The sequence below is a fragment of the Cetorhinus maximus genome, chromosome 19 (genome assembly GCF_964194155.1).
Source record: "Cetorhinus maximus chromosome 19, sCetMax3.hap1.1, whole genome shotgun sequence".
NCBI lineage: Eukaryota > Metazoa > Chordata > Chondrichthyes > Lamniformes > Cetorhinidae > Cetorhinus > Cetorhinus maximus.
The window spans coordinates 31036366-31054173 of NC_135897.1; the positions used below are offsets into that span (position 1 = coordinate 31036366).

At 39.0% G+C, this 17808-nt stretch overlaps 2 protein-coding genes across 3 annotated transcripts in view; both read right to left on the bottom strand.

Annotated features, from left to right (window-relative positions):
• LOC144693713 (integral membrane protein 2C-like) overlaps positions 1 to 1216 on the bottom strand; it is a 56434-nt gene extending 55218 nt beyond the window's left edge. The window contains exon 1 of the mRNA XM_078563642.1: positions 954 to 1216. Within this exon, the coding sequence (XP_078419768.1) occupies positions 954 to 1046 (93 nt within the window). The 5' untranslated portion in view covers positions 1047 to 1216. The remainder of the gene's footprint in view (positions 1 to 953) is intronic.
• Positions 1217 to 13279: 12063 nt separating this feature from the next.
• Positions 13280 to 17808, bottom strand: part of cab39 (calcium binding protein 39) — an 81069-nt gene continuing 76540 nt past the window's right edge. For both annotated transcript variants that reach the window (XM_078563643.1, XM_078563644.1), the window contains 2 exons: positions 17499 to 17642; positions 13280 to 16342 (listed from right to left, as the gene is read on the bottom strand). In XM_078563643.1, the coding sequence (XP_078419769.1) occupies positions 16154 to 16342; positions 17499 to 17642 (333 nt within the window). In that variant the 3' untranslated portion in view covers positions 13280 to 16153. The remainder of the gene's footprint in view (positions 16343 to 17498; positions 17643 to 17808) is intronic.

Sequence of the window (17808 nt, forward strand, 5' to 3'; positions counted from 1 at the left end):
ATGTCATCCATTGCTGTGGAATTTGCTATAATGGGATGAAAGGTAAATAGTTTGACAGGTTATTCTCCTTCACTAGAATAATCAGGAAATGCATTTAAGTTTGTAATTAGCCATGAACTTAACAAGTGACTTTTTTTAAAAAAAAGGAAACAATGATGAACGGAGGAATGAACATTATTGCAAAAGTACTGATAAGTGAAGTATGTTGGCGTTCTCGCTATATTTCCATTTGATTTTGTGCTGTATTCCTTCCTCCTATTCATGTTTTCGCCTCAACCTTCCGGCTATAACTTGAATATAGTCTTGAACAGCTCCAGCTATAAACACTGTTGTCACCGCTTTCCAATATAATGTAACCCAGAAACGGATTGCAGCTGAATTAATAACCCTATTAACTACTCCATGAGCGGAGGAGTGGATGGAATGTAAATAATTAGTATTTTTAAAAAAAGTACTTATAATTCCTGTTGCGCTAAAACCAACCTGTTTTCAATACGAAATGTAATTCTGGAAATTAAAAATGCAGTAGAAATTTCTCAGGTTAAAAGCCCCATTCGCAGACTCATTTTAACTGTGACATTCTGGAAATCGAAATTCGCCACATTGCGCGTTAAACGTTAGCAGTTAAACAAGATAGCAAAGGCGGTAGGGTTTTTTTTGTGCGCGGAAAGCATAACCCAAACAGCGTTCAATTGCTCCAGTTCATCCTTTTGTCAATACGCAGGGGGAAGGGGCTGATCAAAAAAAAAACTCAGCGAGGTGCACTGCCAAGGCGATTCATTCCCTTCTCCATGGTACTTTACTGTTCCCTTTCCAGTTTTAATGGACATGAAAGACACAGCTTGTAGCTGTCAGTCCATTTGGAGCCACAATCGGAGACAGCGAAGGAAGAAACGATGTTTACAGCTGTGACGCTGTTGGCAAGCAATTGATCAAAACTGAAACAGACTTACATCTTGGGGGATGAGGATCTCGGTTTTATCCGCTTCGCTTTCTGTTTTTTCCGGCTTCTGCCCCAGAGCTGCAGGGAGAGAGATTTTCACCATGTTTTTTTTGGGGGGGGTTTAGGGTGATGGGAATATATTAAACTCTCTCTCGTTCCTCAGATCTTAAAATATATTTTTTTTTAAATATGAAAAACGTCGCCAGTTGCCTGCGCTTCCTGCTTCTGATCTGCCTTTTCGTTTGGTTTCCGGAAGTTTCAGGGTTTGTGTGCGTGTGTGTAGAAGGGGAACGCCTTTTGTGTTCAGTTTCTTGGGAGGGTATGAGAAAGAGCGGAAGTCCCGAAGGTGCTGAAAACAATCTTCATTTAATTGTAACGCAAGAAGAACTTGCTTGTCCCCTGTTTAGTTACTCTCCTCTAAATTTAGAGCGTTAACATATCTTTATTGCAAATGTCATCTTTGTCGCGATCCATTTTATTTATTTTAGACAAAATAAAGCACCAAAACATCTTGTGGGTGCTGATCAGAGTGGAAAGTGCGAGTGGTGGGAAATAGGATTTCAAAAAGAAGTGCCGACCTTATTGATAGGAAAATACTAAAATACCTATTACAGTTTGCAACATTGGTACACCATAATCAGGCGTTATTTTAATGGGCCACCATTCAGTTAAAATACGATATTGGATAAAAGAATGTCAAACCCATCTGTTAGCATCAGAAACGCTATAGTGTTTCACCTATTTGGGCGTCCGGTGGACCATAGTCAGTGGCCCGTGGGAAGCACAGTCGGCCCCAGGCACAGCAACCCAGGCAGATACTTCACATGATTTCAGTGAGCGCCTTTTTGCTTGTAATTCATCATTCTGCCTCTTCGATTCAAACCTGTAAGCCGCATCCATGATTGCGATGACTTTTCCAACGTGATAAAAAAAAAACTTCCTTGAACTTTTATGACATTGGTTTCCTTAGCCAGGCCTCTTCCTGTGGCTTCCCAGGATGGAGGATTCCCACAAAAACGATCAGCACCCAGAGGACTGTGCCCTTATTCAGAGTGGCCCATCTCCCAAGGGCTCAAAACCTCAGCCATAGTAACGCCGTGGGTGTACAAACTCCTTTCTCATTGACACGATCCTGTGCATGGTCCAGTCTGAACTGCATAATTCTTGAAAAGAGAAGACCTCAGAAAATACCAAGACACCTGCGACAGCAGAGTGTGACAGGACTGGAAGTATGTGAACCTTGCCAAAAAAAGATGAGTCAACCGTTCCAGAGAATTATTGACCAGAAAAGCGAATTTGTCCTGCTACTGGGACAGTGTGACATCCATTGTTAATTTTTGCAGGGTTGCTAAATTAAGTGAAGCGAGCTAAGGTGTACTATAAGGTTACTCTATTTGCAAAGATCGTTGTGTTGACTTACTTTTGGCCTAGTCTGTTTAAAGTGTTAATCAGTGGCTGCATGTACAAGATTAGGGCATCCAGTTCGTATACCAAAACCCAGTCAAACTACTGTATACCCAAACATTGAGTAACAATGGTAGACTGACCATCACAAATATATGATTTGCTTACGAGAGATATTAGTGAAATCAAGCGCAGAGAGCAATTTATAACAAATCAGCACGGAGTTTCTGTGGTGTGGACACATGAACTTGCTGAATTAGTAATGAGTTGGTATATTTCCATGCTGAGGAATAATCAGATTGGAGCTTGAGATAGCTGGCTAACATAGAGCAGTCTCTTTAGCTTTAATATTGTGATCAAAAGTCAGAAAACACCCATCTAACTGAGTTATCTTGTGTACTCAAATATAATTGAATCATTCGGAGGTGAAAACAGCAATTTTTTCAAAAGGTACATTCATTAACTGGAGCTCGAAGGGTAACTCAGGCTTCAAATGAGGAGGTGATAGTGTAGTGGTGTTGTCGCTGGACGACCATTCCAGGGACCCAAGGTAATGCCCTGGGGACCTGGGTTTGAATCTCGCCACAGCAGATGTGGAATTTGAATTCAATAAAAATCTGGAATTAAAAGTCTAATGATGAAGATGAACATTTAACCATTGTCAATTGTTGTTAAAAAAAACCCATTTGGTTCACTAATGTCCTTTAGGGAAGGAAATCCACCATCCTTACCTGGTCTGGGCTACACGTGACTTCAGAGCCACAGCAATGTGGTTCTCTCTCAAATGCCTTCTGAACAAAGGGCAATTAGGAATGGGCAATAAATGCTTGCCTAGCCAGCAACGTCCATATTCTATGTATATTTTTCATTCCCATGAATGAATTAAAAAATCAGAAGGCTGCACATTTCAAACTGCAGGAAAGGGTCAATTCTTACTGGAAAAACAAAGGTTTTTAACCTTTTAACAACATACATGGTTTCAATATATAAAACAACTGGCATGTTCAGGAGATGAAAAGTTACAGGGTGAATTGCTAATGTCCAGCCATTTGCCTCAAATGGCATCTTGACCTTAGCCGCCCCGTAACTTTTCAAATTTGTTGAATTTGCACATAAATTGACCATTAAAGTTAGGGCTGAATTATTGGCACAAGCATCCTTCCAATGATGTGATAATTGTTAATACCAAGCTAATAAACTGTGTTTGTTGCCAACACCATGCATGTGCAGTTGTCTGCATGGCCACCATCTTTCTAGGGGGCAGTGTGTAGCAGGACACATGCGCAGTCATCACAATCTGCAATTGTAAATATTACAGCGCCAGCAGCATCAAGTTTACCACCTTTTACTAAAGGAAAACAGTCCCTTTATAATGTTTGCAGTTTTGCCAGTCCACAGTTTCTAGTCTCCCACTCGAGCCTCTTCCCCTTAATCTGGATCTGTCACCAGGAACAAGCCATGGAGCTGCAAACAGAATTGCAGCCATCGCCAGGTGGGCCAGAAGCCTCCCATCCTGGTCCTCGGAAACAGCAGGGAGATCGTGCCCTGACTGCCTGCCCACCGCGGGGCTCAGAAACTAGGTGAACAGCTTCAAGGTCTGAAGAACCAGCCAGCACAGTGTCTCTTGCAAATGGTGTAATTGGCTTCTGCACATGTATAGACAGGTATCGGCAGCCATCTTGCATTGGCAGGAGAGACAGTGATGCCATTAAATCTCTCTGCTCCAGAAAACATCAGAAATACTCAGCAGATCACACATCTGTGGAGGGAGAAACAATGTATTCATGGTAAAAGACAAATAGCATTCCAAAATACTAAATAATCAAGGTGCAAAAGGCAGGGGGGGGGGGTGGGGGGGCACGTGGAAATAAATACAATAACTATCACTAGAAAAAGTACTAGGGAAACTAACGGGGCTAAAGGCCAATAAGTCCCCTGGACCTGATGGGTTGCATCCTGGGATATTAAAGGGAGTAGCTACAGAGTTAGTGGATGCACTGGTAGTAATCTTCCAAGAATGCTTAGATTCTGGAAAAGTCCCAGATGATTGGCAAACTGCCAATGTAACACCCTTAAAAAGGGAGGGAGACAAAAAATGCAACTATAGGCCAGTTAGCTTAACTCCATTATTGAGAAAATGTTAGTCTATTATAAAGGGTGCAATAGCAGAGCATTTAGAAATACATAATATAATCAAGCAGAGTCAGCATGGCTTCATGAAGGGGAAATTATGCCTGACAAATTTATTTGAATTCTTTGAGGTGGTAATAAACAAGATAGATAAAGGGGAACCAGTTGATGTAATATATTTGGATTTCCAAAAGGCAGTCAATTAGGTACCACACATAAGGCTACTTAATAAGATAAGAGCCCATGTGTTAGAGGTAGTTTATTGGCATGGATAGAGGATTGGCTAACTCATAGAAGAAAGTTGGGATAAGGGGGGCATTTTCAGTATGGCAACCTGTACCTAGCGGAATGCCGCAGGGATCAGTGCTGGGGCCACAATTATTTACAATATATATTAATGACTTGAATGAGGGAAGTGAATGTACTATCACCAAGTTTGTGGATGGTGGGAGGGCAAGTGGTGAGGATGACAAATAGTTTCAGAGGGATATAGACAGGTTAAGTGAATGGGCAAAAACTTGGCAGATGAAATATGTGGAAAAATGAGGTTATGCACTTTGGCAGAAAGGATAGATGAGCTGATTATTATTTAAAAGCTAGCATGAATCACAAGTTCAGCAGGTAATAGGGAAGGCAAGTGAAATGCTGGCCTTTATTTCAAAGGGAATGGAGTATGAAAATAGGAAAGTCTGGCTAAAACTATTCAAGGCACTAGGTAGACCACACCTTGAATACTGTGAACAGTTTTGGTCCCCATCTCTAAGGTAAGATATACTAGCATTAGATGCAGTCCAGAGAAGGGTTCACTAGGTTGATCCTGGGTATGGAGGGGTTTTCTTATGAGAGGTTGAGTAGGTTGGGCTTGTACTCATTGGAGTTCAGAAGAATGAGAGGAGACCTTATTGAAACATATAAGATTCTTAGGGAGCTTGACAAGATAGATGCTGAGTGGTAGTTTCCCCTTGTGGGAGAGTCTAGGACCAGAGGGCATAATCGGAGTAAAGAGTTGCCCATTCAAAACAGAGATGAGGAGGAATTTCTTCTGTCAGAGGGTAGTGAATCTGTGGAATTCTCTACTGCAGAGTGCTGTTGAGGGTGGGTCGTTAAGTATATTCAAAGCTGAGATAGACAGATTTTTAATCAGTAAAGGAATCAAGGGTTATGGGGAAAAGGCAGGAAAGTGAAGTTGAGGGTTATCAGATCAGCCATGATCTAATTGAATGGCAGAGCAGACTCGATGGGCCGAATAGGCTACTTCTAATATGTCTTATGTAACGCCTCTAATGCAATAAACCATCCTAAGGGGTGTTTTGCATTATAAAACAAAGTTTTACACTGAGCCACATAAGGAGATATTAGGTCAGATGATGAAAAGCTTAGTCAAAGATGTAGGTTTAAAGAGTGACTTAAGGGAGGAAGCAAGGTAGAGAGCTGTAGGGAGGGAATTCCAGATCTTAGGACCTAGACAACTGAAGGCATAGCCATCAATGGTAGAGCAAATAAAATCAGGATGCACAAGAGTCTTGGATTAGAGTAGCACAGATATGTTTCTGTTAATTCTGTTTCTCTTTCCACAGATGCCTCGAGCCTGCCGAGTATTTCCAGCTTATCTTTTTTTATTTCAGATTTTCAACATGTGTAGTATTTTGTTTTTGGAACAATTTAAACTATTCCATTTCATTCCTAATCGTAGTTAATTCTTCTTAGCAATCTAGAAAGGAACACATTAAATATTTTTCTTGTCTTTCTTCGCTCAAAAAGAATTTGCTGTCAAAATAACTGAACTAATGGTGCTTGTCATTAATGGTACAACTTCAGACAAGGGGCAGATACACAGTCAAATGTCAATATCTCAGTCTCGTGTTGCGCCACTCCACCCATTAGCTTTGTAAAAATGGCATTTTTCTGCCTGGTTCACCATCAACATGCACTGAACATGATGAAATAGTTGTGTTCACATAGTATATACAAAGATGGCATTCATAGACAAATTAGAGAGGCATGATTCAATTGAGTTAGAAAAATAAGAGATTTTAATTATCCAAAAATAAATCAGGGTAGAGACATGTGTTGAGAAAGGGGATTTTTTTTTTTGGAGTATTCAGAATTATCTTAGCTAACATTTTGTTACTTCAACAAGGAAGCATCGATTGACCAAATTCTGGGTAATGAGGCAGCAGATACGAAGGAGCACTAGGAAGCAGTGACCACGACATAATGCAAGTCGAAAAGGAAAGTGCGCTTGATTTGGGATAAAAAGAGGCATTGCCCCAATTAAGTGGAAAGAAAAACTGGGAAATAGAACTGTAGATAAGCAATATTAAGCATCTAAACAGAAGATTGAAAGGGTACAAATCACAAATGTCCCAATAACAAAATATATTGAAGGCCAGGATTCCATAGATCAGTAGGTGGATTAGATCAAATCTGAAATAGAGAACGTGCTTGCAGGGCAGATAATGAAGGCAATAAAAAATATAGAAAAACTACAAAAAAGGGAGGTTAGAAAGGCTAAGAGCAAATATGAGAGAAAATAAGCAAAATCCATCTATAGGCATTTTAGTGCTGCAATAGCAGCCCTACTCTTAACATTACTAAGAGATTAAGATGACAAGCATACAGCGGAAAAATGAGGTGGAAACAGATCTAAGTGCTTTGCCTCAATCTTCAGAGAGGCAGATGTTGCTAGTAAAACCATTAAAAGTGGGTATAAGAACAGCTAGCTAAGATTATAGTCCAAAGACATATTATTTCAAGAATTTCCACACACTTAACAGTAGACAAATCACTGCAGCCTGATGGTTTGCATCCAGTGATCCTGGGAGAAGAGGCGGCGGCTCTGGCTAAATTTTTGCAAAATTCTGTAGATAGGAAAATTATATCAGAGTGTAGGCTGAAAAATGTGACTCTCCCCTTTCCAAAAACAAAAACGCAGGATAGGCCAGTTAGTCTTATTTCATTTATTGGTAAATGACTAGACTATAAAAACAGGGTGAAATTACTTCGCAACTGGAGCCAAGACAAAAGATTGCAAAAGATATCATAAACTTCGACCTTTTGTTTTATGACATCTTTTGCAAACTCTCCTTTGCCTCTACCCATCACTGGCCTTCTATCCACCTTCATCTGTCCCACCCCCCTTAAACAGTATATATTTCACCACATTTCTACTTCTCTTTAGTTCTGAAGAGTCATCTGGACTCGATATGTTAACTCTGTCTTTCTCTCCACAAATGCTGTCAGACCTGAGTTTTTCCAGCAATTGTTTTTGCTACAGAATACTGTAAATTTAATGCAAGGACTCCCTCCTGTGGAAACGTTGGTCTTCAGCTGATAATCAAGCTTGATAAGCAGATTGGTATCAGGCACAATATTTGATTTTTTTAAAAACAACTTGCATTTATATAACACCTTTTAACAGAAAACATGTCTCAAGGCAATTTAGAGATATGAGAGAGAAAAACAATTAAGAGTAGGCAAAAGAAAACAGAATTTTCCCCTAGCAGAGAGGTCAATTACAAAGGGGCACAGATTTAGGGTGATCGGTAGAAGGATTAGAGGGAACGCGAGGAAAAACTTCTTTGCCCAGAGGGTGGTGGGTGTTTGGAATTCGCTGCCTGGTTTGGTGGTGGAGATAGAAACCCTCAACTCATTTAAAAGGCACCTGGATCTGCATCCAAAGTGCTGTAACCTGCAAGGCTACGGATCAGGTGCTGGAAGGTGGGATTAAAATGGGCAGCTATTTTTTTTTTCTTTTCTGGCTGGTGCAGACACAATGGGCTGAATAGCGTCTTTCTGTGCTGTAGCTTTTCTGTGGTTCTACTCCAGGAAGCTACGCTATCACTAAGTGATGCATGGTGAGAGTAATGAAATGTAGTTTGAGTACAATACATGGTGCTCTTCTGAATTCAGGACTGTTATAAAGAAACAGAATGAATGGAACTTCCTTTACAGCCAAGACTTGGTGCCTGAAACAAAAAAGTTCTCCTTAGTTTAGAACAAAAAAAAATCATTGCACTGCATGCTTAACGTTTTAAAACACCGCTCTGAATTACTTTTTTTCCCCCCAACTTAAATCAGTATGTGTTCAGATCAAATTGTTATTTAAATTATTTTGCATGCTTGGATGCTATGAGTTATGCAGCAATGTAATGTACAACACTTCACTAACATTATGGTCATTTCTCCAATTCTGCAAGCGAAAGACACATTTAAGCACAAAGTGCCCAAGCTAACACTTATGTTTCTCCCTTCCACTATACCATTTGAAAAATAAACAGCTCTCAAAAAAGTCTCTAATAAACTTTCTTTTCTATTGGCAACCAGACCCAATACAAGGTCTGCCAGTTCTTTTTTACAGGAAGGCCAGGCTGCATGCAAAATATCTGGTAAATACATCAACACCTTAAACGTGAGGATGTTTCTTTGGATTGAATGAAGGTATGATTGTATGGATTTACGGTTGGATGTAACCAGGCATTAAGACATAATACAGGTTGGAAATTAGCTGATTAGATATCTAATTTCAGTTCTTTCTGATGGTTCAAAGTTAATCAGGAAATACCTTAAACTGTATTAATACTTTGGGTCACTAGAGTAGTTCAAACGTGGTTTTTGCTATGTTTTTACCTTTTTTTGTAGCATTCTGCAATACTTGTGCAAAATTTTACTGGACCCCAGATGGCGGGAAGAGAGGCTGTTGGGGGAGCGAGGGGCACTAAAATAGTGGAATTGCAGTTTTTCTTGAACAGTAAAAATTACAGCTCGAAATGATTGTTAGACAGTATTCAAGATCTAGGGAATGAAAAAGTCCTTTGTGGAACTCAACTTTTAGCATAAGGGCAATTATTTTGACATTCAATATATTAAAACTGTATTAAAATTATAGTACCCCCCCCCCACCGCCCCCCAACAAAAACATGACATTCAATTTCACTTGAGCACAAATTCAATAGGAGAAAATGGAAATTGTACAGGTGGGACATTAAAAAGGATAGATGCTCTTAGATCTCAAGCACAACCAATCATTCTACTTGCCTTTATACTTTCTCTGTCAACCCTTCCATTAAAGAGAAACTCTGGTAGCTGCTGGGCTCTTTTGCCTCACTGCTTTTGCAAAAACCCTGTATTTTCTTTTTGAGAGGTGTATCTTTAAATCGAAAGTGAAACTTAGATAATTCTGGAAAGGGGGATTAATTGAACTTCTTGGGTATGACATCATTTCAGAGCAGTTAAAATTTGGCTGAGATGCTGTGGAGGTGAAAGCTAATTGTGGTGGCATCTAATCTGAGCAGATACAGTTCAGAATGCAGAAATCATGGGTGGGGAAATCAACAAAAGCTCTCTATAAATAGATCCATTTTCTGTTTGGCAGTTAAGAAGAAAATACAACTCCAGACGCTCTAGGTAAAGCCACGTGCGAGCAAGTTGAACGGGGCCTACTCCGTAAAGCCTTGTGAATAGCTCAGGCACTCTAAAGAGCGAAGTGTTTGTATAGATGACCAGACTGTGAAGTGTGTGTGTTTGTTGATCAGGTAAAAAGGAACTCTAGAAAGCTGCACCATCAGGACTGTTGTGATCAGTGAGACGGGATTCATAGACATGAGCCTGGTCAGCATTAACTGTGTCTGGGAACTCCGGATAGAATATTCCTGCCAGTGGAAGTGACTCAAGGGCCACACCCAGTGAGTAGGAAAAGTGAGAGATCCTACTTAGAAGCAGGATTGGAAAGACTGAGAGATTGCACAGTGTCACATTTGTGCAGGAAGTGAGGTGTGCGCTTGTAACTACCTAAGACGTATCTTTGTTATACAGTAAATCGTCGTTTCACATTGTTTCGCTTTAACATCGCTAAGTTAATGGGGCCTGTAATCTCGTTAAGTGGCTGCGCGATTTGTTTTCACATAGTTTCCCATGAGACTCGGTTGGCGCGTTTTGGATCAGCCTCCCCACCCCTGACTCAAGAGTTGCAGTCTCCCCACCTCCCCCCCCACTAACCTCCGAGTTGCAGCCTCCCACCGCCCCCCCATTCCCTGACCTCTGAGTTGTGGCTTCCCCCGCTGACCCACAAGAGGGTAGGTCAGGGAGAGGCCACAACTCAGAGGTTGGTAATGAGGGTAGGGGAGTGAGGCCACAACTCAAAGGTTGTTTGTGTGTGTGTGTGTGTGTGTGTGTGGGGAGGGGGGGGGGGGGGGGGGGGGGGCGGGGGGGGTGGCGAGGACAAGAGGATCTGCAGTAGCTAAGATGATCAGGGAGTGGAAGGTTCAGGAAGCAGGATCCAGGGCAAGCAGGAGGTAAGCAGAAAGTTACATCTTACTTTTAAAATAAAATAAGTTTAAAAATACAAAAGTTATTTCATCAATGTAGGAATTTAGCAATATAAAATATTTCAACTTAGAGGGTATAACGTTTTCTATGATTTTTTTCTGATAAGGTCCTACGGAACCTGACTACAGTTTTAATATTATTTCCTATGGGAACCAATGTTTCACTTAAAATCATTTCACTTAAAAGTCATGATTTTCAGAAATGCAACCACAACTTTACATGAGGATCTAATGTATTGACCATTAAAAGTGAAATTTACTTTTTTATTTCAAATAGTTAATTAGTGATTAAAGTATGCTGATTTCAGTTGGTTTGTTACAGTAAAAGTTTTAAAAAGTGAAATCTTGTTCGTAGGCTCTCTTTCCATTAGCATTGTGGGGATTCCTTTCTTAAGTTATTGTTCTCTGTGGGAATCGTAACATTGGCCCATACTGTACTGTTTAATATAGTGACTTTTCTGAAACTTTTTACTGTCACAGAAAGTTAATGGTATCTATTGCAGTACACACAAGTTGTCACCTCCTCAACCATACCTAGCACTGGGTCTGTAAAAAGGTCTAATGTTCCTCAAAACTAGGTCCAGACAATTTGAGGATAGGTTGTAGTTAACTTAAAATATTTGGGGAGGCTTTGTGGTTGTCATTGAGAGGAAAAAAAATTAAAGTTCGATTATCTACTTGATGACACAAAATAAATTTCTTGATACTGAGTTGCAGGGTGAGTTGATGCTAAATGTTCTTAGTTTTTCTCTGTGTTATTATTCAGTACTAGCTTAGGGACTGTTGATATCAACTGAAGTATCATGCAAATATAAACCTTGCATAATGTAAACGCTCATGCTGAATTTCAATACTGCAGATTGTAAGGAACCAAAAATACTTCAGTAATTAGGTATCATGCAGTTATCTTCTAATCTAATGCAGAAAAGGAAAATATATAATTTCAAAATAAAAAAAATATGAAAATATATAATTGCATTAGAAGCAGTTCAGAGAAGATGGGCTCATCTTTATGAAGAAACTTTGAACAAATTGGTCCTATATCCAATGGAGTTTGCAAGAATGAGAGGTGATCTTACTGAAACATAGGATCCTGAGGGAAATTGATAAGGTGGATAACAGGAGGATATTTCCTCATGTAGGCAGACTAGAACTATGGTACTCAGTTAAAGAATAAGAGGTCTTCCTATTATGACAGAGATGAGGAGATAGTTTTTCTCTGAGGGTCGTTCGTATGTGGAATTCTCTTCCTTAGAAAGCATTGGAGGCAGGGTCATTGAATAAATTCAAAGTTGAACTAGATAGGTATTTGATCAACAAGGGAGTCAAGGGTTACGCCGAGGGGTGGGTGGGTGGTGGGGTCACAGGGCAAACAGGAAAGCGGAGTTGAGACCACAATCAGATCAGCTATGATCTTGTCAACCAGCAGAGGAGGCTCAAAAGGCCAAATGGCCTACTTCTGCTCCTAAGTCCTATGCACCCATGAAGATAAAGGTCCAGATTTAGCAGACAGTGGCAAAGGGACCATGCTCACCACTGACTTTGAAAAAAATTGTCCGCAAAGATTTAGCTGGCTTTGTGGTATTGATTTCATTTTGGAGCCATCTAAAGGGGACTTCTGGCATCCAGCAGGATGAGCAGCAATCAGATTAAAGAGCTCCCAGACAGCAAACTGGGAAGTAAAAAGCACTGATTATCATTTACTTTTTAATCATTTTATAGAGCGAAATAATGATTGCCCCATATATATGGGATTAATATAGCTGAAGTATCAAACTCAAAAAGTAAAATAATTGTTTTAAAAATCTGTGGAATTTTATCATGGAACAGTGTGAATGATACTGTTAAATGACTGCTTAAATTAGTTCTATGGTGACGGAGAGGTTGTTCAGTGGTAATCATGACTTAGGAACACTAAAAAAAATTATGGTGAGCATAGGGCATAAGTTGCACATCCACAAAAACTGCAACAGCACACACAGTAAAAGAGAACAGCATCACTGATAGCAACTTCCGGATTTCTCCATTTAACTGCAGTTGCGTAGCTGCCAGAAGTTGCTGTCAGTATGACACACAAATTCTGGGCTATAGTAACCTTCTGGCTGTTACTGGAAACATACAGAATTTTACATTAGTGCAACCTGATAGCTAATACTAAAAAATGGGCTCAAAGATAGAGTGCCCTCAGTTGAATTCCAGCTCTGGTGTCCAAATCAGCTACTCTCTGTCGCTGCATGATGTTGAAGCAATCAGATTCTTATTCCACATCATACCTTAGATTGGAGGCAATCCTTTCTGCTACTTAAGGAAACTGCTCAGAAGAGAGGCTGAAAATTGAGACAAATGTACACATTAGATATTCAAGGCTGTTGACAGCTCATCTTCAGCATTCAAAATTGCAGTTTAGTGATGACTGAACTGCACTCTTCTCCAAACAAATCACATCATTAAAGCTTGGCAATAAACACACTGAAACTTTTGTATGTTTAATCAAAATTTATTGTATCCTTGGGGCCAGTCAGATCTTCTGACATTAAATGATGTTTTCTAGGGAGACAGGACATGTTTAGCAAGATCTGCTATCTTAAAGCAGTCCTAATTATTCAAAAACTGTGTTCACACCCTGCAGAAATCTCTTTGGCGGGCAATGTTTCACAGTACTTGAAGATTCCAGTGCAACAGCTCCATACAACCCAAGATTGCAGCATCATTTGAGTATATATGGCTTACAAACAAAACAGCTTACAAATGTTCTAACCATACTCATGCTACGTCTGAAATGTTCATATATTTGGCATCTTCCTAAAGTGACCTCATGCTTTAATTTTCAACCCAATTATAGTAAGGATTGCACAGCATATTATTACTCAGCAATGCATAGATTCCAATTCTCAATACGATGACATACTTGCAAAACAGCCAGTGCAATAACTAAGAGCTTTCTGCTGAGTTACACAGCTATCAAGTGGTGCATTAGTTACAGGAAAATAATCCCACAGGGTATTTCTAATGAAACAAAAACAACCGTTACCAGATACAGAGGATCGTACACGTATCCTTAACAAGTCTGTACTTGCAAGAACGAAGGTGGCTAAAACTGTATATATATTATAATGACAGTGAATGCAGACATAAGTAACCAAGTGTAAAATGGAAAGAGTATAGATGAGGCAAGTTTCAGCCAAGCGCTAGATTTTGTCAACTCCTCCCAGACATTGAAAATTGCTACATTACTTTCCTGAAATTGCAGTGGTCAAGTTGTTAAGATATTTTTGATATGGTTTAATGGACATCCAACAAGTCCAATTTTGACAGTCACTTCACAGGAATTTAAAATATTGACTAATATTTGTTTGCTAAGGCTAAGTTCACATCAGTGAATCCCAATGCAGTATTTCTACAATTAGTATAAAAAAGGTTACTCCACCACTTAACATGCAATTGTCATCAGGAAAAAGCGAACCAAGTCCAGTTGGTTTTGCAATTATTTTTTAAAACTAGTTTTAAAAAAGCATGTGGGGCAGTTTATATTGACATTTAGGTTGTTAATTGTGCAACATTTACAATATACTGCAATGTACCACCCTATCAGAAAACACTACAAGCAAAAACGTTCTTGAAAATTACACTAATTTTCTTCAAATGTATTCTGACTTCTGAGTTTCACCTGCTGCACTGGAATCTAAAAGCTCAAGTACGTTTCAAGGCAAGATCTGAAAATTATCAACTGGATTGAAAAGAAACAGCAATACATTTATTAGATACTACCACTTTGTTTGGTAAGTTCATATTAAGGAGACATAAGCAAAGAACTTTTCTGCAGGCTTATTTAAGCCAATATTTAAAAAGTCCCAAATCTAGTAACTGAATGTGTAGGGCTCACTATTAGTGAACATAAATCCAGTTTCTTAGGGGGTTCCAGTTTATACATTAGCCTATCCTGATCTCAGCAGCCCATTAGCAAATAGCATAAATACAGAATTGGCTTTAGAATGCTGTTCTACTGTAAATATTCATCAGCAATTTCATGTGATCAGCAGAAATATTCAAATAACATATCAGCATTCATATGCAAAACTCAATATTAAGTAAATAGTTAGACTAATACAATAACATTCTTCCGCTGTACAAATTAATCATCTTTAGAACTGAGCGGCCTAAAGTTATGTACAAGAAACCAGCAAATCCCTCTAATGAAATGCAGAGTTTCAATGCTAACTCCAAAACAGAAAATAGGAATTAAAATTAACGTAACTAAAACATGTCTGAATGTGTATATACTTTCAATTCTTGTAAATCAAACTGCCTGCAAAAATCTATAAATCAATGAAAGGCCTATGTACATTCTTTTTTGCCAGTAAGAACAACCCCTTCCCAACAGATTAATTCTTCCAAAAGTTACTTAATACATTAAGGGGGAACAATCACATCCCTTGAAAAAAAAACTTCTCACATCTACAATTCTTTGCCAGCATTCTGAATTGTGTACAACTATGCAAAGAAATCTAGCTTGTAACACTACATTCTGCAATTATGGGAGGGGAAATGCAGCATTTCATCTTTCGATTTTATCACCAATAAATTTCCTAGTTTAAAAAAATGTCGTGGGTAGGACACACGATCCATTGGGAAATCTGCCTGCAAAGCACAAGGGAAAAAATCTCTGTCACAATGCTGCAGGCTGGATTTCTCTATGGCAGTCATGCATAGCTTTGCATCTCAGAAAGAGAATTCTAGCCAGTAATTGGTTTCTCTCCCCAACCCATATTAAGGTTGAGTTTGCTTTTAAACCATTTTGTGAGCAAATGCTATTAAATGACTTCAGAAAACATACACCATAGAAAATGTTCCCAACTAAATTAAATCACAAGTAATGCACCACATTCATAAAGAAAAATCAACGACATGGAGATCCAGCACTTTAATCCTTATGACTATGGTGTATGTTTTTAAATGCCTGACAAACTCACAGCACAGTTCTGCAAATAAGTGGATTAAAAACCAGGCATGCAACCTCAGTTTTACTGTTGTTATCCTTTCTTTACCAACCCATTCTAATTTCTAAAAACCGGCTTACATAAACCAAGTACCCCTTCACCTACGCTTAACCATAAGACGGTGTGTTTACATTGAAGTTACTTTTTTGTCATTGAAACAGACAAAGTCCATGTTGTGCTCTAATGCGCAGGAAAGCAGCAGCTAAATTTCATCTTTGACCTCAAAACAAAAAACAAATAAACCGTTCACTGGACAGCAGATTAGCAGTAATCCATAAGAATCGAATAAGGGTGCTTGATGTTCAATAATAGACAGCAGTCGCTTAAATTCTGTTCTGTTTTATAATACAGCTTTAGGATTCCTGGGGTGCCGGTCTCTTTAGATCTCTGATTTGTTTGACCAAGTAAGTCTTCTCATCATTGAATTGTTCATCTTCGGTCCTATCATTCTGGAACTTGCTGAGAAACTCTATCAGTTTGGCCTGGTTTTTCAGCAAGATATCCAGAATTGGCTGAGTTTTGTTGGGATTGGCCACAAACACCTAGAGAGAGAATACACACGTTACATCTTTGTAGGACCATCTCTTCAATAAGTATGTAGATGCTGACTTTAAAAAAGTAAGCCATAACACAATGTTAATGCAAACACTGACTATTTTATTTTTGGGTAGTAACCAAAGAACACTGCTGAATTAGGTACACGTCTCAAAGTACAAATACTTGATTTAATAATATTAGACATGCTTGTAAACACCGCTTAAAGAACTCTAGTTCAGTGCTATTGCAAGAACTAACTGGTCTACAATATCCAGCCAATAAGGAAATCTTTTCTTAACTAAAGAAATGTATATAACAATGACATGGGGGCAATTTTAACCTAACCTGTCTGTGGGGAAACTGCTGAGATTGGCAAAATATTAGTGTTATACCCCATCTAATTTCACTTCCCATTGAGCTCGAAGGAGTGTAGCAATGAACTGGGTGTTCCACCCTATCCCTTGGGTTTTGCATCTGGCAGATTAGGTTAGAATAGCCCTAGTGTACAAATAGGATTAAGTGCAGTTGCACATTAAAAGAGATTCTACAGTCAAGCAACAAAGGCACAAGGGGTGGGATAGGCTTCCATAGCATTAACCTCATACCTAGTCTAGCATCTTTAGAAAACAAGGATTTTGACTTGCTGAAGAATCTACTTTTTTCATGGCCCACTTAAAAAATCCTCCTACTGCTAACCACAAGTAGACCTCCAAACATATCTAGGTCATTAGATCAATTCAACAGGTTGGATTTTGCCTGTTCCTGAGAAACCTTTCAATTAAAAACACCTCACAAAATACAGAGATTCATAAAGAGTCATTGAGTATATGCCATATTTATGCATAAATCAGAAAAGATTATTAGATTCACCAAGGCTAGACACTTGGAATGAAGCAAACAACTGTATTGATATCACTGAGTTATTCAATTTTGATGGAAATTCTAAACTTTTATAGTTTTAATTTACACACTTTTAATAAGTGTCAGCCTAGTTTATACACTCAAGTCCTGGAGTGAGACTTCAACTCATGACCTTCTGACTCAGAGATTAAGAGCACTACCACTGAGTGAAACTGACACTGAACCAAGCACTATTAGGTCTTTCACCTTACAGCTTCTTGTACTCCCAAGTCCCTGCAGACAAGTCACATGTAACAATACCTTAAATACATGGAAGGCCTCAAACTGAATGTTGCGGCTTTTGTCTCGCAGCAGATTCATCATCAACTTCAAGTTCTCTGGTTTGCTGATATACTTCGTCATTATGGTGAAATTGTGTCTATCCAATAGAAGCTCTCCAAGTAACTAAATAACAGTGAATACTTAAGTTCAGTCATTTTACATGATAACTTAATAGAAGAAATTTCAACACTTTTCTGTATTTGCAGTGTAAAGGCTTCAATGTTTATAACAGGTTACACTCCCTCTTTACAAAATGATTTCTGCAATCTGAACTTTTAAAGCTGAACCG